Genomic DNA, 20,132 nt, shown 5'->3' on the forward strand with positions numbered 1-20,132 from the left:
AAATTTCAATTGGGCAGGTCTTTGCATTATGATGGACATAAATGGGATTGCGAACACCAGCTTGAATTTTGTGTTGTGTGAGAAGTGCACGTGCTGGTTAGTTGTTCTTCTGGTCCTGCTTTTGTGCTTTTGATGTGTTGCTGTTGTTGCTACTGCAGCTGGAGCAGAGGGTTGCTTTCCTCACCCGTCATGCTCTGTTTCTTGGCTGTAGAAGAGAAAATATTTTTTGTTGTTACTCTTCAATGTAGTAAATAAGAGTACTGTTACATCTGCCTTCTGCAGAAAGTAAGTAAAACCCTAGTTACCTTCACTCTCTAAAACAAACAAAAAAAACACCTCCCCTCTCAATTGTCTGTTACCTAAGTAACAAGAAACACAGCCTCTCCTTGTTCGTCATCAGGCAGCACTGTGAGATGGAGTGGAATTTGAATATCTAGGCTATGGTTGTTTCACAAAACCTTTCACCAGGCACACAGAAGAGAATATGTCCTGGTAACCAAGGAACTCAAAGGAACAGCAGCTGGTCAGAGGGAAAAATCTGTAAGATGCCAGGGATCCAAAATGGGATTTTATGGCCAAATGCTTACTTCAAATGATGTCTATGAATTTAAAGTGCACAAGTATATATATAATTATGTTCAAGAGCCATAAAATGATCTGAAGTGGAAACCTATATACTGGAGGCTAAATCCACTTTATGGAGAAACTATCCCTGTCTGGGCTGTTTTAGGGTGGCACTTCACCCTGCAGGGACCAGCTGCCAGCAGCTCCTTGGCAGCTGCAGCCTGTGCCAGCTGTACCAGGGTAGCCCACAATTTCCTCAGGCCCTGGGAATGCAGTCGGGAGCTTCCAAAAGTCCCCAGTGTCCTTGCCTTGCTGTCTGAGCCCTGGGGACGCAGCTGAGGACCTTCTGCTCTGTGTCTCTGGGGTAATACTTTTATTTTCATTTAAACTGCATTTGGAAAGAGAAATGGTTTGATTGTCCCTTTTGGATCATTGCATTCCTCTGTATTCAGTCTGTCCTTTTCTACTATTTCAGGGAATCAGGGGGAGGAGCAAGGGAGATACAGCAATTCTATTTGGTATCTGCTTTACAAACAAATATTCTATACAAATCACATTAGAAAGTTGACTTTGGACATATGTTGGAGCTTGGACAGGAATCTCTTGTGATTGACAGTAACAAATGGTGACATACTATTCAAGGAAAATTAGTATGTATCTGCTATGATGAGGGGTAAAAACATTATTGCTTATTTCCCCTTTTAAAAGAACCTGTATTTTTTAGACATAATTTTTTTCAATGTACTTGCAGCTGACAGCACTGACAAGGTTGAATTTACTAATTCATATCTTCTAATCATACTCTGTAAACAGGCTAAATTGCCTAATGGAGAAGCTCCTTGTTTTGATTTTCTTTTTAAATAATTATAATAGTAATAATGAAATGGGTTCTTCATCTGCAATTCTGACTTTGATCTGCCCAATATTGTAGCTTGAATGAGGGAGAAAGAAGAAACACAAAATAAATTATAGCTATTGTTGAAACAAACATATTTTTTCCTTTAAAATACAACATTTTCATAAATCTGGTTGATGTCAGGCAATTTCTTTCCTATGGCTGATAATTGCCAAAAATTTTGTTCTCCTTTCTTCTTTATTCACCTCTCTGCATACTTGTGACAAATAACAGATGCCAGTATTCCTTGAGTATTTTGCATCACAGGTTTTTGTACTGCTGCGTGGGGGGACTGTCTTTGAGGCACACAAAACGTTAGACCCAGCAGCAGCCTTTCACATTTCAGGAGTCAAATAATTATTTTCAGTTGGACATAGTTGTCAATCCACTGCCAGGAGCGTATATCTATCCTATCTGTGGAAATGCACAGCTCAACCAGGTTCTGCTATCCCAAGGAAAACAATGACTTTAGAATAGCAGAAAAAAATGTGGTAAATAAAAGCACAGGAGACACATACTGTCTGCAGGATACTCTTACAATTTTACAATCATACAATCTTACAGACATATAATCTGTAACAGACATAGGGGGGACATCCTGGAGAAGAAGTCCTTCTTTGCAGGAGAGTACTAAGACATATATACTATTGTCTGGGCCCATTACCACACTGCTGTTTTATTTCAGTGCTTAGCCTGCAAGTTTGTTCTTATTCACTGCACTCAGATCTTCAATGTCTCCTCTCAGAAGAGATAGGAAAGAACTAAAATCCAGATGGTCCCGAGATTTTGACTGGAGTTATTTATGAGGGAAATCCTTTGCTAATGTGGCTGAGGGAAGTCTATTCAAGTCTGTTTGTCTAAGAATGTGTAGTACATAACATAACCACATAACATAACACAGCAAACAACATAAAACAATCAGAAGAGGAAGAAGTCATTACATGAAAATAAGATTATATTGCCCATTGGTTGTGGAAGTCAGACTGAGCAAATAGTTTTGAGCAACCCTGATAAGGTTGATATTAGTGAAGATACTTGGAGCTCTAGTTTTGCTTTTAAACAAAAAATTGAAAAAGCAGTTATTTAAAAATTAAAGTTACCTATTCTCAAGAAAAATAAATAAAGAAAATAAGGAAAGGAAAGGAAAGGAAAGGAAAGGAAAGGAAAGGAAAGGAAAGGAAAGGAAAGGAAAGGAAAGGAAAGGAAAGGAAAGGAAAGGAAAGGAAAGGAAAGGAAAGGAAAGGAAAGGAAAGGAAAGGAAAGGAAAGGAAAGGAAAGGAAAGGAAAGGAAAGGAAAGGAAAGGAAAGGAAAGGAAAGGAAAGGAAAGGAAAGGAATCAGAAGGCATGCAGTCATCTTTCTCCAAAAGAGTATTTTTGATCAGGCAGTACACCAAGCTCATTAAAATATTAGAACAGTTCTCACTCAACATTTCTGACTGAAGTAATTCATCTTATGATAGAGCCAACCCACATCTCTACTAACTTGTTGGCTACTGCTGTGTTCTTAATACGATTAACCTTGAATGTAGCTTTTTCTGAAGAAAAATACCTTTAAAGTGGCTTTTTGTTTTAGCATCTTGAAAAGGGTCAGATATGTCTTCCTAGATATTTTTTCTAAGAAAATAAGTATTTTTTTCTAAGAAAATTTCCAAGATGCAGAAATAAAGCCGCAACTATTGTTATAACATCATACTCATTAAGAATAGAAATAATAAAGTAGATTAAAGGAAAAGACAAAGTGTTAATGTTCATCCAAATGCATCTACGTTGACATGCTGAATAGATGCCCTCCCTGAACTTAGCTCATAGTAACACAGTGCAGCCAGAACAAAGAAAACTGAAACCACACTCCTAAATGAGGATGGCTACTTTAGCCTAATTTCCCTCCACTGTCTCTCTTCTTAGACCAATATCTTGTAATATTCTTGTTTCCTTCTTGTTGTTATATTATTATATTACAACAATATTCTTGTTGTAATATTCAAGCAGTTTTATAAATGGTGGGCCCTTTTGGATGTTAGAAATGGTTCATTATTCAATCACACACCCAGACTGAAGTTTTTTGTAGACATCAGTGATTTTGTAGTATAATGTCTAAATTGGGAGTATTGTCTATGTTGAAGCAGAATACTCAGCATCACAGATATTTTAGCCTGTACCTGCTGACTTTCTACCATGTAGCTTTGGAGAAATTTCTTTCTGTGAAACCTATGAAAAGTCTCTATGAAATGTCTCTTAATGAGCTTGGAGCGCCAAGGTGATGTGACTCCAGGGTGTTTGCCAGCTGTCCCCCACCAAAGGATGATTTCAATCAGACCATTCTGCCTACAGAGACAGGGCTTCATAAGTGTTCTGCATTTATCTGTCAGTAGTTCAAATTAAATGTAGGGCAGGTCTACCACAGAGTTCAAGTAATTGTCTCCTACACATTAAAGAAGGAATTGTTTAAAGGTACTATGTATGCAACTTTCTCATTGAAAAATGATGCAAACTGATTTATCAGATTGTTTAAATTTTATGATTTATGATAATGTTTAAACATGTGGCCAGATTTAATCTATATCAGATGTCATATCTAAATCTTATTTTTTTTTCTGTGTCTGTACTTTGGGTGTACTTTAGTATATTCAAAATAAGCCTAATTTGGTCATCGTGATTCCAAAAATCTAGTAACGGCTATTCATGAAAGGAAAACAGTTATTTCAGAATTTTGTTAACAGTCCATATAAGGTAACAACTACATCTGATCAGGAATTCAAGAGCATCAGAATCTAAATTTGTGCTCCTGTTCACACTAAAAAACACAGGGTCTTACCACCGGAGATGAAAGAAAGTCTCACCTGTAAGTAACAGGATTCTTAAACAAAACAAACAAAATAAAACAGCAAAACACAGAACAACAACAAACAGCTGATGTGCCGAACAAATATTAGTATTTAGTAACACTTAGTATTAGTAACACTTTGTATTTGCTTCTGCATTTGTCTATACTATTCACCAGATTTGGTACCATTCACCCTCTCCCTAGCTTTATACTTTCATCCTATATTTAGTTCTTATCAGTTGATTGCTGAATATTTCTGATAACAACATGCTACCAGGATTTATCAGATATGAGATATATGGGAAGTAAGGTTAAGTATCCTTTCTTTGACCCTGCTGTGTTGCTGAGCGTGCACTGAGATATAAGCTCTTTTTTTTTTTTTTTTTTTTTCTTGGTTTGACTTTTTAGGACTGAACTCTGAGAATTCCTCAGTAGTGTATTAGAAGACAAACTCAAATATTGTTCTGCATTTTCTTTTTGAGCTTTACTCAGTTTCTCAAATGCTTCCCTGAATCAGTATGAAAGTCTCCTCTCATCATTCCCTAATTCAATGTGATGTATTGTCTTCCTCTATTTCCTTTTTAATAATATCAGTGTGGCAACCCAGGAATCATCTGCTACTTTGACTATATGAACAACACAACTTTTTCCAACCTAGGTTATTAAGTATGTTTCTGATTCTGTAATTCATCTAAAAGAATGAATCTGTAAGCTAGTAAACCTCGGACTATTCCAAAAATTAAAAAAAAATATTGATTTTCTTTGATTCTTTAGTTAGGACTCTCACTGAAATGTACATTATCTGAGATCAAGACAAATGGCAGACATCTGTGGCAGCATACTTCTCTTACTTCTCCCCTGCTCATAAGTGTTATTTTTTTCTCTACCCAGGCAGCTATAAACAGAAGCTTCCTTTTATTTTCTTTGACACAGACTTGGGTTTTGCACAAATCTCATGTGAGGATTAACCTGCTGTTATAACATCCCTCCATCACCACTGAACCTGAGACCTGACCCTGAGACAGTTCTTTTACCATGTAGCCTCTGTGAGGGAGTACCTATGGATAACTTGGGCCAAGAGCATTTTCTTCTTGTGCCTGAGACATGAAAGGAAGAAAATAAGGAGAAATTGTGTGATTCCAGGTTTGGATATTACCTTTAAGAAACAAAGTAGTTTCATATTTTCCATTTTTGTTTAAAAATGGTTTAAAATTTGAACAAGGAGGGAGAAAGAGTATTTTACAAAAGGAGATGTCATATCGAGTTATGCAGGTTTAGGTCAGGTTCAATATGTAGGCTAGGTCAGGTAATTAAACTTTTCTTTGTGTGATGAAAAGCTATACAGACTTTTTGCCGTGCTTCTGCATAATGTGGATTTCACAGATTAGCATAGAAGAAACTCCTAAACTTGAGCTAAACTTCAGATCTTAACAAAATTTTTAACAACTCCTAAGCTTAATTTTGAGGATTTCTCTTGTTCAGCTTCCTAAAGAAGAAAAAGAAGAAATATATTTTTTTCTATAATTTTCAGATGGTGATGTTCATGGTTCATGTCACACACAAAACCAGAACTTTATTTACATTCATTCTGTGTTTTTGTTGTTGTTGTTGTTGTTTTGTTTTGCTTTGTTTTTCCAGTGTTGTATTTATTGGAGATTATTAATACAGTCATTATCTCCAATAAATATGACACCCAGCTTCCTTGACTTTGATCCCCTTAGAGGCAGCAATCATATAACTTCCAATACTATTGCCGAGAGCTATACTTTTGTGCTTATGACAGCTTTAGCCTGCTTCCAGAGTGAATGTTTTTCATCCAAGCAGTTCTCTTTCTGACCACTGGGCTGATGTTGTGTAAAATTGATTTCCAGCTGGATTCTCTCACTTCCTCTGCTCTTATATTTTGGTTTGAGAATATCAGCTTATGATTGAGAGGTGAGCAAAAAATAGCAGCAAAGGAAGTAAGGCATGGAGGCGAGAGGGCAGGTGGTAGGAGCTGAAATGGAATCAGTGAGGGACAGATAACATATACAGTTGTACAAAGTGTATATGCCTGGATATATTCCACATTCTCAGGATCTTGGTACATAAAACAAAGACAAAATTCGGTTTGAATGTTTTCCCCAGTTCTCTCTTCTTGCATACCCTAACTGAACCTTTATTATTTTATTTCATTTGAATGGTAATACAAGTGGAAGCAATCCTGAATTAACAATAGCTTCTCAATCATAATCAATTGAATAATCAATTAGCTCTGTGCTTGGTGTATTCAGCTGAGGAAATATTCTTCACATCTCATGCAAGTAGTATATCTGTCGAAATACAAGTGATCCAAAATATTTAATTGTTCATGTAAAATGGAACTGCTCCAGCAGAAGAAAGAGAAATAATTAAGAATGACAAGGTCTTTGCTCCTATGCCATGTATCCTAGTACACTTTACTAACCACTGAACTATTGTGGGTTGCTGTTCTGGTGATGTGAAGGTGATTCCACAGAACATTTAGGTGTTCAGAAGAAAAAAAAAAAAAAAAACTTGTTGAAGGAATATGTTATTGTCTAGAATCTTTTAATCAGCCTTAGTGAGGAGGATTTTCTGAAGGACAGTCTAAGACAGTCTAAGCAGTAAGGGAAGATGAGGAGGATGATCACAAAAGCACTGAATAGCAGGCATCAAGTAATCAAAACTTTGTGTAAAAAAATGTGGCCAGGAGAGCTGAAGAAGAAAGAGGATAGAGCAGTGACTCTAAACTTTGTCTAGCAAATGACTAACGTTTTCAGACATGTGACAACTCTGAAGCATTTCGGAGCAAAAGGAAGAGAAAAATCCCGATGATGACTGTAAACCTCTGTTCAGTTCAGTGTGCCTTCACTTCTGCATCTTGTGCACTGGATAAGCTGATTCCTTTCCTTATATTTTGCCACAGAGCCAGGTGCTTACATCTCCTGGTGGGAAGATGAGAAGTGCAAATGCCAGCCCGTGTAGCAAAGAAGAGCTGACTATAGGTTCCTAGTAAGAACTGTTTAAGATGGTTTCTGATTTCATGTGACTATGACATTTATGTAGAGGCGTGCTGTCTTGAGGTCATTTTTCTGCTAATTTCACTTTCAAGCTCTTGCCCACATACATAATTTCACAGCTGTGAAATTGTAAGCAATGCAATGAATATGTTTCTTTTTTTTAACTATTCTTATTTAAATTGTTAATATTGTATTCCTTTAAATTGTTTTTAAAAGTCTATATATTTTCAGCATTATAAAAACTTGCTTAAATTTAGTTCAGAAAATCTGTGATTGTAATATTTTCTCTGAATCAGACCTCTGAAAAATCTATCCTGTTTAATACTTTTGCATATTACCTTAATGAATTTGCAGCATATAAGCTATTTATACTCTCAATGTTGTTCTGTGATACTTAGATGAACTTCACAGGTATGCGCATAACGATGACAGCAAATCAAGAGAGGTCCAAAAAATGAAAAACAGAAAAGTTACCGATTTCATAGGTTTAAAGTAGTGTCTTTATTGGCTCTGTGACTGTGACTAAGAATCAAAGTGTAGAAAATCACCTAAATTTACCCTCCCCCTTAGGCAGCAGTAAGCTTCATAGGACCTTCCCCAAACCAAATAAGGCCAGGAAGAATGTGCTAAGCGCTAAGTGAGCTAAGAATAAAGTTGAGCTAGGGTGGATAAGGTTTCTTTGAACTCTATATTTCATGTTTCCTGACATACCCCCCCCAAAGAACTGTAATTATGTTAGCAAGGCTGCAGGAGCGTTAAACAGCTTTTTCCCAGTTCTTTTGCTTTTTGCTGCCCTTCTATGCCTTCCTGTCCTGATTATAAATGGTTCTTTTTATTTTGTGTTTGTCATGTGCATGGTTCTTAGGATATTAGAGAAAACATGCTGAAGACTAACTGTGAGGCATGGCTATTTTTATTAGAAGCTGATACTTTAGACTGAGCTTTAAGTATTGCCTCTGGAAGGCCTGAGGTTGCTTGGGGAGGGCAGGAGTCTCCAGAGGAAAGAGAAAGTTCAGAGGGGCACAAAAGAAGAAGGAACAAAATTAGAAAAAGCAGAGGACCTCCCTCGTGCTCATTCTGAAGCTCCTGTAAAATCCAGAAACCCAGAAGTATTATCTAATCTGCCAGAGTACATATTGACCTTTTTAACAGAGTAATTCTTACCATCATCATCATCATGGCTGAGACTGCAGCAGAAGGTACAGTAACTATTTTTGAATATAATTAACCAAAAATGATATGTACTTTGACAGTGTAACTGAGCTGGTGTGTCAATATGATTTATTGTTCTTAGAATACAACAGTTTCACTGTGGGATCATTTAATCTGTTTATTGGTTTGTTTTCTTTTCTTTCCTGTCTTTTTTTTTCTTTTCTTTCTTTTTTTTTTTTTTTTCCTTTTTCCCCTTTTTCAGTCCTGTACTCAAAGTTTTTACCAGTTACAGAAGCAAAATCTCTGTGCACCTCTAAAAATAGCATTAGTCTCATATGCAGAGCAGCTCCATTGGAGTTGTACATGAAGGGGGAAAGCCTGGATGCCAGGTGTTTCCACCCTACCCTTATTCAAGTAAACTTCTAAAAGAGTTGGTGAAACTTGTGTTGAAATAAGTATGCTTGAACTAGTCATGAAAGAATGAAAGTAAATTGTATTAACCAATAAAGCATATCCAAAAATATGAATATTTCATGTACTTTAATATTTCCTGACCATTCATATTTAAATAATATTTTAGATGTGTAGCAATATTTTATCAACTACAATGAGACAGGGTCTATATTTAAAATGCAACCTTCGTTAATATTGATTTTTTTTAGTTGAATTTCATTCCTTTTTTTATTTTTCCCGAGTGTAAATTACTCCGCTATTTATCTATTTAATCTATTATATTTATCTATTAACTATTTAATAATTAAATAATTAAAATAAACAAACAAAATCTAAAGGATTTTAAAACAGTCTTCTTAGAGTTATTTTTGTTCTACTTGTCAAGTTTATGTGCATTTCAGTGTATGAAAGTTGTACTTTTCATCTTCCTTTTTTTTATATTACTAATATTAGTAAGAGGATGTGCATTAATCAATATTAGAGAGTGAACCAAATTAAATTCTAAATGATTAATGTTTAGACTATGTCAAACTGCACAATTCTTGCCTGATATCTGGTTAACCACAGCAAGGAGATAATGCGGGGATGTTTTTATGGTAACCAATTGAATGGATCTATAAACTGTTTCTGGCTGCAAATACCGCCAAAACAGGTTGCTCAGCATGACAGCCCTAGTCTGAATGGTTTAGTAGTTTATTTGGATAACCTTAAAAAGATATGTTGGAAACATTGGTTACTTTGTAGGTGTTACCAGGATATCTGTGAAATTGTATTTGCTTTCCAAAATGTGTTCATTAACAACTTCAGTGTTACAGGAGTGGTATGGAAATACTTATGAGGTACTTCAGGTGAAACAAAGCAAAAAAATATCAAGACTTTTTGTTTGAAATTAATAGGAAACATAAAAAACTTTTCAGTCTGTAACTGACTTTTCAATCCTTTAGCTAATCAAAGTAAGAAGATAAAAGGCCCCTAAAATAAAGATAAAACACAGGGTCTGAAAATGTTTTTACAGTGCTTACGGGTGTTTCTTAGCTATTGCAGTGTGTGTCTGTTTTGTTTTTGTCTGCGTAAAGCAGTAGAGTTCAAGTGACAAGGGGCATCAGTCAGTTCCACAGTACCTGACCTTCAGAAGGACAGGTAAATTAACCAAAGAATAGTTTATTTTTATTTTTATTTATTTATTTATATATATATATATATTTGGACTTTGACTGGATGATTTTTAAACTTGATCCATGAGATGGAAATTTTACTCATGGCAGAAAAGTAAGAATTAGCCTGGGGCTAATGTTTCACTGCAGTTTATTTTCCTCTGGGGCTACTGCTGGCAATCAGAAGGCAGTCTAAAAGTTCAGGTCTAAACTTCAGCAACTTATGGTTTGGACAAATAAAAATAAATTAAAATTAAAATTCATCTTGCTTCATACAATGCCTTATTTATTAATTTATCTATCTATTTAGTTATTTATTTTCATGCTACATTCCAGTCTATAATTTGCAGAGATCTTAATGACTTTACTAGGTTTAAACTGCTTGTTCCACATTGTCTGTATTCTTATTTCTTTTTTATGCTGTCAGCCACATCTCAGCTAGAGTGACAGGCTCTTTGCCCCCCAGGGTACCACACCAAGATGCTGACATGAGAACAGCATGGCATGGCAGCAACATGGCTCAGCCATGTGGCCAACATGGCTGCTGGTTTAGGGGGATGGTCTAGCCATGGCAGACTTATACCTTTGCTGCACATCTCAGGAATCTTATTCTGACAGCCCACAACAATACCATGTTCTATGGTAGGCAGATGCATGGATCTGATGGGGTGGTCTTTCAGGTCAATATCACTATAATGACAATGACACAAAAGAGTTTAAAAATATAGCCACCAAGCAATGACTATTTGAATTGAAAGTCGCATAAGGAGATATGTGAGGACAGCAGTTTATAAATGTCCTGAGAAAGCTGGCAGGACCTAGGTCTCCTGCTGGTAAAAACTTAGGAGAAGATTCCAAAGGATTATCTTCAGCATCCTCATATTACATGTAACTGCAACCACGGAATTACACTATTAAAATGTGGAAATCCTTAAAACAGTATACAGAAGAAAGCTCAGTAGTGTTAGTAAGTACTTTGACTTTGCAACACTCTCAGGAAATTTATTTACTACTATTATTTTGGCTGCTACTGAGAATTCTGTAAATGTCAGGAACTTTGCCGTGACCACTTAGGAGCTTGCCTAGAAAGCCACATGTATCTTAACTATTCTACTCTGCTGTGTTTATGAATATAAGGATTGGACTGGACTCCATGACACATGCAGTTAGACCTGCCACCACTGAAATATGAACACAAAAACCTGGCATCTCTGAGAAATGGCTTCTACCAATGTACAGCTTAATCTGTATGTGCACAATAGCTGCAGCAGCTGCCTTATAATTGGTCCTTTCTAGCCCAATCTACAGCAGGTCACAGAGCAAGGCTGGTGGCTGTCCCCTGGCATTTTATCCTCCCACGCACGGAAGAATGAGCAGAGACTTAGAAGCATGCAGAGCCACTACCTGCTGCAATGCACCGGAGATTGTTCACTGATCTAATACAGGGAGGTGAGAAGAGCAGAAAGACAAGGTTTCTCTGCCAGCTGTTTGTCTGCCACAACTTATTTCCCCAGTGGAGCAAGAGAGCACACATCGAACAGAAATGTGACAATGAGTCACAGTTTGGTCCTTATTTTGTTGCTGAGAGCTATGCAACTAAACATTTCCTCTTTCTTGGAGCAGGCTTCGAGGAGACAGGCAAGCCCTGAGGCTACATGCCTCATCAGTGACAAACTCCAAATTAGCTTCTGGATTTCAGTTCTTTTCTCCAGCTGTTTGATATCTATGGAAAGTTTAAAGATGTAAAATGTTTCAAAAGGCAGATTTAATATGATCTGTATGCTCGATGATTAATATACATGAAACCTGATAATGTATGAGAAATAACACACAAGAGCCAGAGGGTAAAATCATAAAGACTTCATGAGTGCAATGGCCAGAAGCTAACAGCAGTCTTCAGTAGGTAAAAAGTTTAGCAAAGTCACAGTACCAGCAAGAGGGAGATAGGTGTTTCTCATGGTAATTCATGAATTACTGCTGACTACAAAAAGAGCCAACATGAATACATTAGGCTAGATTATTCATTTTAATGGCTAAAGTCAGGTGAGGTTTTTCCTAGTCTTTGGTTAGACTGTTAGTTAAACATTGTGTTAGGAGATTTCTATAGAATTTATTTCTAATAAGAGAATTTCCAGTATCAAAAGGTATCACCTCTTTTCTGGCTTCAAGTGTTGATGAGGAAGCAGATAGCATACCTTTTGCTGGTGGTGAAGGAAAAATGGACAATTTTGGCAATGATTTTTTTTGAAGAAGTCAGTCTGCTCTCTCTCAAAAGAACCAGGCAAACTCAACAGCTGGAAACAAAAAGTCATAAAATCCAGGAAAGCCTGTAAAAAAAAGTAAAACTTCTGTGGTAACTGAAGTTATAAATTCTAATTAAAATTCTACAAAACTTAGATTTCTCCCTGCCTATGTCATGGACTCCTGAGCTGGTTGGTTTGGTTTACAGCCAGAGTACATTCTTGTAATCTGCTGAGTCAAACACAAATGTGACCAAATTTATTAACCTAAATATTGGGTTTAATAATTAGTGGGCATTGTTAGGCACAATATCTATGCGTGCTTACTTGGTACAGAGAAACTCAAATATATCTTTATCTTAGGTACCTTATGCTGATTCCAAAATGAAACAAATGGAACCAGTCAGATTCTCAAAAGTGCCAATCAGGTAGCTAATCCTAGGGGGAAAAAAAAAAAAAAAAAACTAGTCTTTAAATGTGTTCAGTACTTTGTCTTTACTGTAAACACCAAGTAATATTCACACTGTTTTTTCTGCCAAAATTAAGCCTTCAAAATCTGAGCTTTGCTCTGGAAAGCAGAGGTTAGTTTAGGTTAAAACACATTTCATAGTGCAAATCAGGCATCAGTGCAGGACACAGAGGACAGAGAAACCAGAGTTGCCCCCTTTGAGGAAGGTCAGCTGCTTGTGGGAATGGAGAAGCTTTCCTTTTTGTTTTGATGCTAACATTGGCTGGTTTCTGCTCTGTTTAAGCAGATTGAACTAGTGCTCATTTTACCAGCTTAAATGATATTTAAAGCAATAGAGGGTGGATTGTTTTAAATCATAATGATTGAAAAACCTTTTATATCACCAATTTTAATCGTGATTTAAATCAGCAAACAAGAAACCTGGTTTTGATAAAAGCAATTTTAATCTTATTTTTTCATATGTTGTCCAGGAATAAAGAATGGAAAACAGAAACTGATTCCTAGATTACTAGTTCTGGTCACTCTATACAGCTTTTCTCATAACTCTGTGCCTTTTACTCTTAGAGGGAAAGAGAACATAAATATTTATCTATTAAACAGATTTATACTTAAGGAGACATTTAACCATGTTCTTAATCTTTACTTTTATTGTTTGTTTTTTTGTTTGTTTTAATGATAGAAAATGTTAAATTTCTTTCTAACTAAATAATGGTTTTATTTTTACTTGTGATATCCATCAAGCTTCATTATGATGGAAGTTGGAATTCAATTATAATGGTACAAACCTCGAATTTTAAAACTATTTATTTGTGTACTATAAATATATATTATATATTATATAATATATATTATGTATTATATATTATACATTATATATTACATATTACATATTATATATTATACATTATAGATAAGCTAAATGTTTTATTAAACAAATATAGTATTATTTGTAATTTAGTTTCCAGCCACTGAATCCTACAAGAATATATGATAGAGCTCATTTTCTTTCACACAATATTTATTCAAAAATTAGAGAAAGAATTTTTTTTTTTTTAACTAGTTACTTTTTTTAACTTAGAATAAGATAATAATTGAGTTTAAACAGTTAAATAAACTGAAATGAAGAAAAAGTTCTTTGTATTTACAAAAAAGTAATATTCTCAAATAAAGACAGTATCTTTATTTGGCTCTGGTCTGCTTAGCTAGTGATTTACAGCAGCTCAGTGATTTATTTAACCTTATTCACAGCTTTGATCACAGGTTTGATCATAGCTTTGCATTTAACTAAAATGTTACCATTTTACCATATGTTACCATAATTCCTTACCACAGGTTTTCTTAATTTCATATATTATTTTTAAAAATTTTTAAGGAAAACTTCAGTTTGTGATTCAGAAAGAACTAACTCTTATATTCCCTTTCTTCTCAGAGTTCAGAATCATTTGAGTAGGGCTTGTAAAAAGAATTATTGCATATGAATACTGAAATGTCTTCAGTAGTTGCAGATGAATAGATAGTTGTAAAACAGCAAACAATGGTTCCATATTCTAAGATCAGACTGATATACGGGAACACGATGTAGATAATGGGATCTGAACTGTAAAGTCAACACACCTGAAGACTTAAAGCTATGGACAGCTGGCTATACTTCCAGTCCATTTAATCCTACCGTCATGTTCTTTTGGCAGCTTTAAACATTTTCATTTGAAATTATTATTTCATATTTCAGTCTTAGCCCTGTGTCTTTATATAAATCGTTGGTGCATTGAGACATGACTGTTCAGGCTTTAGATCATAGAATCATAGAATCATAGAATATCCTGAGTTGGAAGGGACCCTTAAGGATCATCAAGTCCAACTCTTGACACCGCACAGGTCTACCCAAAAGTTCAGACCATGTGACTAAGTGCACAGTCCAATCTCTTCTTAAATTCAGACAGATCCTTAAGTGGGAATTTGTTTAAGCAGCAGGTGGTCAAAAGGGAGCAGTAAGATTTAGGATCTAGATTCATTCCTAATAAGTGTCTACAGTGCAGTTGCTTTATGTAAATAAGTCTACTTCAGGAATTATACAACAAGTACTTGGCTACAAGATATTTGACTAATATTAGAGAGAGAATGACACTAAATGACATTGCCACCATGCCTTGTCCCATATTCCATTCCTTTCTTCATAGCCTCTAATACATTTTTTTTTCTTCTCTGTGATAGGGTTTTAATTTTTCTATTTCTCATCTCCTACCTTTTCTAAGATCCAGTATATAATACTTCAGGCAATATGCAGGTGATGTAAATCTGTTCCCTTCTGTAATCGGAAGAGCATAGTAAAGCATACAGTAAGCAACTACATTATTCTTCAGACTCATTAGATTTTGAGGAAAAGAGATGAGCTAACAAAACAGTAACCTTGTAGCTCCCTCTACCTCACTACGTAAGGTAGAGAGGCAGAGGAGGTTAAGTAGCCTCCTTTTCTTGCTGTTGTTGTTTTGTTTGTTTGTTTTCTTTTGCCTATTTTCCTTTTTTTTTTTTTTTTTTTAATTCAAAACTGTCTCCTATACATTTCAGTCAAATTAGTTCAGTTTCTCAGATCATGGTCAGTGCTGGGTTTTGCTCTAAGAAATCAGATTGAAAAAGCTGCGGTTTTAAGCCCTGAATAAGCCCCAGTTGAGTCCTTGTGGCTGAATTGGGCTTTTTTTAGAATCAGTCTTACAGCACAGAGTTTGTCTCTGGCCTGAAACTTCTGCTCAGTGCCATGCAAAGGCATTTTCCATAAGAAAGGAAGATATAAAATGCCAAGCACTGAAAAACTTTCTCACTGGAGAAGTATCCTCTTTCTATCTCTAAAGATAGTTTAAAAAAATCCTTTACAAATATGTAATGAGTAAAATCTGTTACTCCCTGTACATGCTTATGTTCTCACAACTTCAAAAGCACCTCTGTACCTTTGCCTGGAGTCAAATTGTCAAAGGCACAATGAATCTTAGTCTTTGTAGCCCCTTTGGTATGTAAATTTTTTCTTATATTCCATTATGAAGATTTAAGTTGTGGTTCTCTGCATGTCAGGAAGGCTAAATCTTGTTTCAGTCTCTGCTAAGAGGTTATTCACAATTGATACAATTACCATAAATATAGTTTTCTGGTAACTATTTTACTGTTTTTAAAGACATAATTTCACACATTATTCAAATGTTAAGATACTCATTATGCTTTGACCTTTTCCTCCTATGTCAGGTAGGACCTTAGTTTTGGCTTCAGGTTTATCAGTGTAATTCCTACTGAAGTTAACTGAAGAGGTACATGAGCACATATATTACAATTTATCATCCCAAAAAGGCAACATCACATATATGATAAGAGGTCAGTCTATAAACTTTTCACAGTTTTCTAACTTTAATATTTAAACTGTAACTGCAACTTGAAATTAGCATAATTTCAATCTTTCCTCCCTCCCTCCCTTCCTTCCTTCCTTCCTTCCTCCCTCCCTCACTTCCTTCCTTCCTTCCTTCCTCCCTCCCTCCCTTCCTCTCCTCCCTCCCTCCCTTCCTTCCTTCCTTCCTTCCTTCCTCCCTCCCTCCCTCACTTCCTCCCTCCCTCCCTTCCTCTCCTCTCCTCTCCTCTCCTCTCCTCTCCTCTCCTCTCCTCTCCTCTCCTCTCCTCTCCTCTCCTCTCCTCTCCTCTCCTCTCCTCTCCTCTCCTCTCCTCTCCTCTCCTCTCCTCTCCTCTCCTCTCCTCTCCTCTCCTCTCCTCTCCTCTCCTCTCCTCTCCTCTCCTCTCCTCTCCTCTCCTCTCCTCTCCTCTCCTCTCCTCTCCTCTCCTCTCCTCTCCTCTCCTCTCCTCTCCTCTCCTACTCTAAGTAGTATATTCTGAAGATACAGATTTCTCCTGCCTCAGAAAGGAGTAGTTTGACAGAGCTCAAAAAGTTTCCCTTCCCTTCCCTTCCCTTCCCTTCCCTTCCCTTCCCTTCCCTTCCCTTCCCTTCCCTTCCCTTCCCTTCCCTTCCCTTCCCTTCCCTTCCCTTCCCTTCCCTTCCCTTCCCTTCCCTTCCCTTCCCTTCCCTTCCCTTCCCTTCCCTTCCCTTCCCTTCCCTTCCCTTCCCTTCCCTTCCCTTCCCTTCCCTTCCCTTCCCTTCCCTTCCCTCCCCTCCCCTCCCCTTCCCTCCCCTCCCCTCCCCTCCCCTCCCCTCCCCTCCCCTCCCCTGCCCTCCCCTCCCCTGCCCTCCCCTCCCCTGCCCTTCCTTCCCCTTCCCCTTCCCCTTCCCTTCCCCTTCCCCTTCCCCTTCCCCTTCCCCTTCCCCTTCCCCTTCCCCTTCCCCTTCCCCTTCCCCTTCCCCTTCCCCTTCCCCTTCCCCTTCCCCTTCCCCTTCCCCCTCCCCACTAAGCACACACTTAAAAGTGAATTAAACATGTACATGCATATATTAGTGTATGAGATGGGTAATATGCTACATTACCTGAATTACTGAAGTAAGGTGATTTCAAGCATGCAGGCAAAACAATGATGAGGGCTATTTTTTTTTCTTATAAACTCATTAGTACAGAGTTTCTTTTAAAATTTTTTTGCCATTGTTCCATTTGTCATCTAGTATAGGTTAATGCATTTAACACTGAAATGTATGCTAAAGGCGTTTTCACAAATGACCAAGGCAGTTTTACAACATGGTTTCTATCCAGTCTTCTTTATGTCATGCTAACCACTGGATAGCAGAAATAATGTTGAATCTGCAGAAGCTGCCAGAATTATAAAGTGGCATTGGATTGGATTGACTTTAATTATTTACTGTGGTCGTGCCTAGAGGTCAGGACTGTGTTGGACTTATCACTTCATATAAAATCATATCAAATAATATAAAAAAAAAGCAGACTCTACATTTGAATCTTACAATAATTTTACCTTGTAAAGGTCCTTTGCTTTCCTTAGCACAGTAGAAAATCATTGTGTTTTTTTTTTTTTCAGTGTAATAATTTTATTTAGTGTTTTATTAAAGCAAAAAATAAATTATATTACTCTCAAAAAATGAAAACGTAAATTCTTGAGAGCTTCTCTACTGTAACAATCTAACAGAAATGCTGGAAATGCTGTTTAAGAATACAAGTCACATGTTATGTTCCTGCTTGCTTTTACATGGGTAATTCACACTAGAGGGAAAAGGATGGCCACTTTTTTGGAGACATCCACATCTAGTGGACTTCAGGACCAAAGAGCTTCCTTGTGGTTCCTCTGTCAAAGCCATTTGCAGTGGATTCTGAAATCCTGGAGGTGCCTCTCACATCTCCAGTGCGGAAATGAGGCAGCTGAGGCTACTACCCTGAGCAGGAGAGGAAGGAACTTCTCGGGTCTTGTACTGACAGTCACTATTCACCATCACTATGATCAGTCATGCTTTGAAAGAATGCAAAGAACCTTTGCACAAATTGGCCTTTAAATGTATGGTAATCTTGAATTAATTTTAATAGTGAAGTACCTGGAAATAAACATATATCTTTGCATGCTTAAGGCTCAAGTTTTCTTTCATAACATGTCCTTTCCTTAAATATTACAAACATTGTGGAAAATTTCAGTTAGCCTACGTCCATTTCTCTCTCTGTGGCCCTGAGACACTCTAAGAGATGTTGAATGCAACATAATGGTTATTTGCAAATGTCATTGGTTTGTAACCATTATTATCTGCAGGCTCAGACACTTCCCTCTTTATTTTTTCATTCAGATGTTTACATTTTCTTGGCATTTTTCAAACATGAACACAATTTTAGCTTCCAGATGTTCCTTCTTCCCCTGAAAATTCCCAGGTAGACAGATAATATGAATAGCATCTTCTTCTAAAAACAGATGTTCATCGGTTGAATTGGAGCAATTCCAGTGTCAAACATATTCCACAGGAGGAGGCAGTTGTTTTCCATGGGAAATTATTTAACCAGAAACAAAAAACACTTCACAGTGCTATTAGGTGTCTGGTTTTTAGCCCAGAAATCTCATTTTTAGCCAGTTTCACCTTTCTCTGTCTTTCTGTGATTATGTGAATAAGCAGAAGTAAGACCTGTCCTCTTGTCCTGTAGGAGGTCTGCAAAAAGTTGTGAAGTCTGAACTCCTGACCATGTAGGTACACCACAGGACATAGCAAATGGCTGTGATTAATATTATGTTCTTGTAATAAGAATAAGAAAGGGACAGCGAAATACAACTTGTATTAGTAAATCCTTAGAAAATTCCCTAGATCTGCTTCCTACCCTGCACTACTTATTTTCTCAGATACCTGAATAAACTGTGGCATTGTATAACATAGAGATTAATCATTAAACTAGGGGGGGGGGGGAAGGAAATAATAATAATAATAATAAAAATCATTTTGCATATCTATAGGTATCAAATATCAAGCTAGAACAAAAATGCATAATGTGTACTATAAAATGTTTACAAAAGCCTGTAAGTTCCTACCTGTGCATTGTGTTCCTCTTTCTCTTCTCAGTTCTCATCTTTTAACAAAAGCAACACTAAAGATATGTGCATTCTGGCTTATTTAAGTAAATATCAGTTAAGCATGAGATATAACATTAACGTATTTTTAAACAGAACATTTTGTGTATTCTTCAAATAGACAAGTGGGGGTGTTAAAATCTTCAGACTTAGTGTACTTCAAGAAGGATTACACCCTGTCTTAAAGTCAGTGATTTTGCTGAATCGTATTGTAAAACCTACAGTAGCTTCAACATACTTTTGAAAGTATGTTTCATGATAATAGTTACCTTATTATTTTCCCCATTTAAACAACTTCTGTGTAGTTTCCTCACCAAAACAATTTGTCTAATTTCCTCACTAAACCAGCTTTTGTCAACTGTCCTTAAGCAATGTACAAATGAAAACAACCTTCCTACAGATCACTAATAAGTTAGTGTCAATGAAAACTCAGCTAAAGAATTCATACTTTTACAGGATTCATGCTCTGCACTCAAACACACAATTCCAGCTTTTTTTTTTTTTTTCTACATTAGTTCTGTTTTTATTCTACTTTTACTATTTACTTTAAACACTTTTATACTTGTGGAATCACTGATTATGTCAAGTTAATACCTTTGAAATCACTATTGTTGCTTTTACTAACACAGTCCTTGTTATCTTTAAGGTTTTGTCTGTTGTTTGTTTTTTGTTTTTGTTTTTTTTCTTTTGTTTGTTTGTTTGTCTGTCTGTTTTTAAAATTATTTAATTTTGTCTAATTGAATAATCTGAATTCTTCAAAAGCTAGAAGCACTTACTTAGATCTTTCATTTAAGTTGCCTACATGAAGTGTGCTAAATCTGTGATTTTTGTTTTGGAAAATATTCCCTTGTTTTCAGCTACAGTCAGGACTTCATATCTAGTTTGCTTT

The 20,132-nt window shown here is 36.4% G+C and overlaps 1 protein-coding gene across 20 annotated transcripts in view; it reads left to right on the plus strand.

Annotated features, from left to right (window-relative positions):
* The first annotated feature begins 773 nt into the window (after positions 1 to 773).
* Positions 774 to 20,132, plus strand: part of TRDN (triadin) — a 239,662-nt gene continuing 220,303 nt past the window's right edge. For 16 of the 20 annotated variants that reach the window (XR_011808384.1, XM_072036049.1, XM_072036039.1 and 13 more), the window contains exon 1: positions 8,005 to 8,503. Coding sequence is in view for 18 of the 20 variants with exons in the window: in XM_072036049.1 (XP_071892150.1) it covers positions 8,482 to 8,503 (22 nt within the window). In the remaining 2 variants the exon portion in view is untranslated. Of the gene's footprint in view, positions 929 to 8,003; positions 8,504 to 20,132 lie in introns of those variants that run through there. The other 4 variants (XM_072036055.1, XM_072036056.1, XM_072036042.1 and 1 more) reach the window with 3 other exon arrangements.

This window comes from Anas platyrhynchos, chromosome 3 (genome assembly GCF_047663525.1).
Source record: "Anas platyrhynchos isolate ZD024472 breed Pekin duck chromosome 3, IASCAAS_PekinDuck_T2T, whole genome shotgun sequence".
Lineage (NCBI taxonomy): Eukaryota > Metazoa > Chordata > Aves > Anseriformes > Anatidae > Anas > Anas platyrhynchos.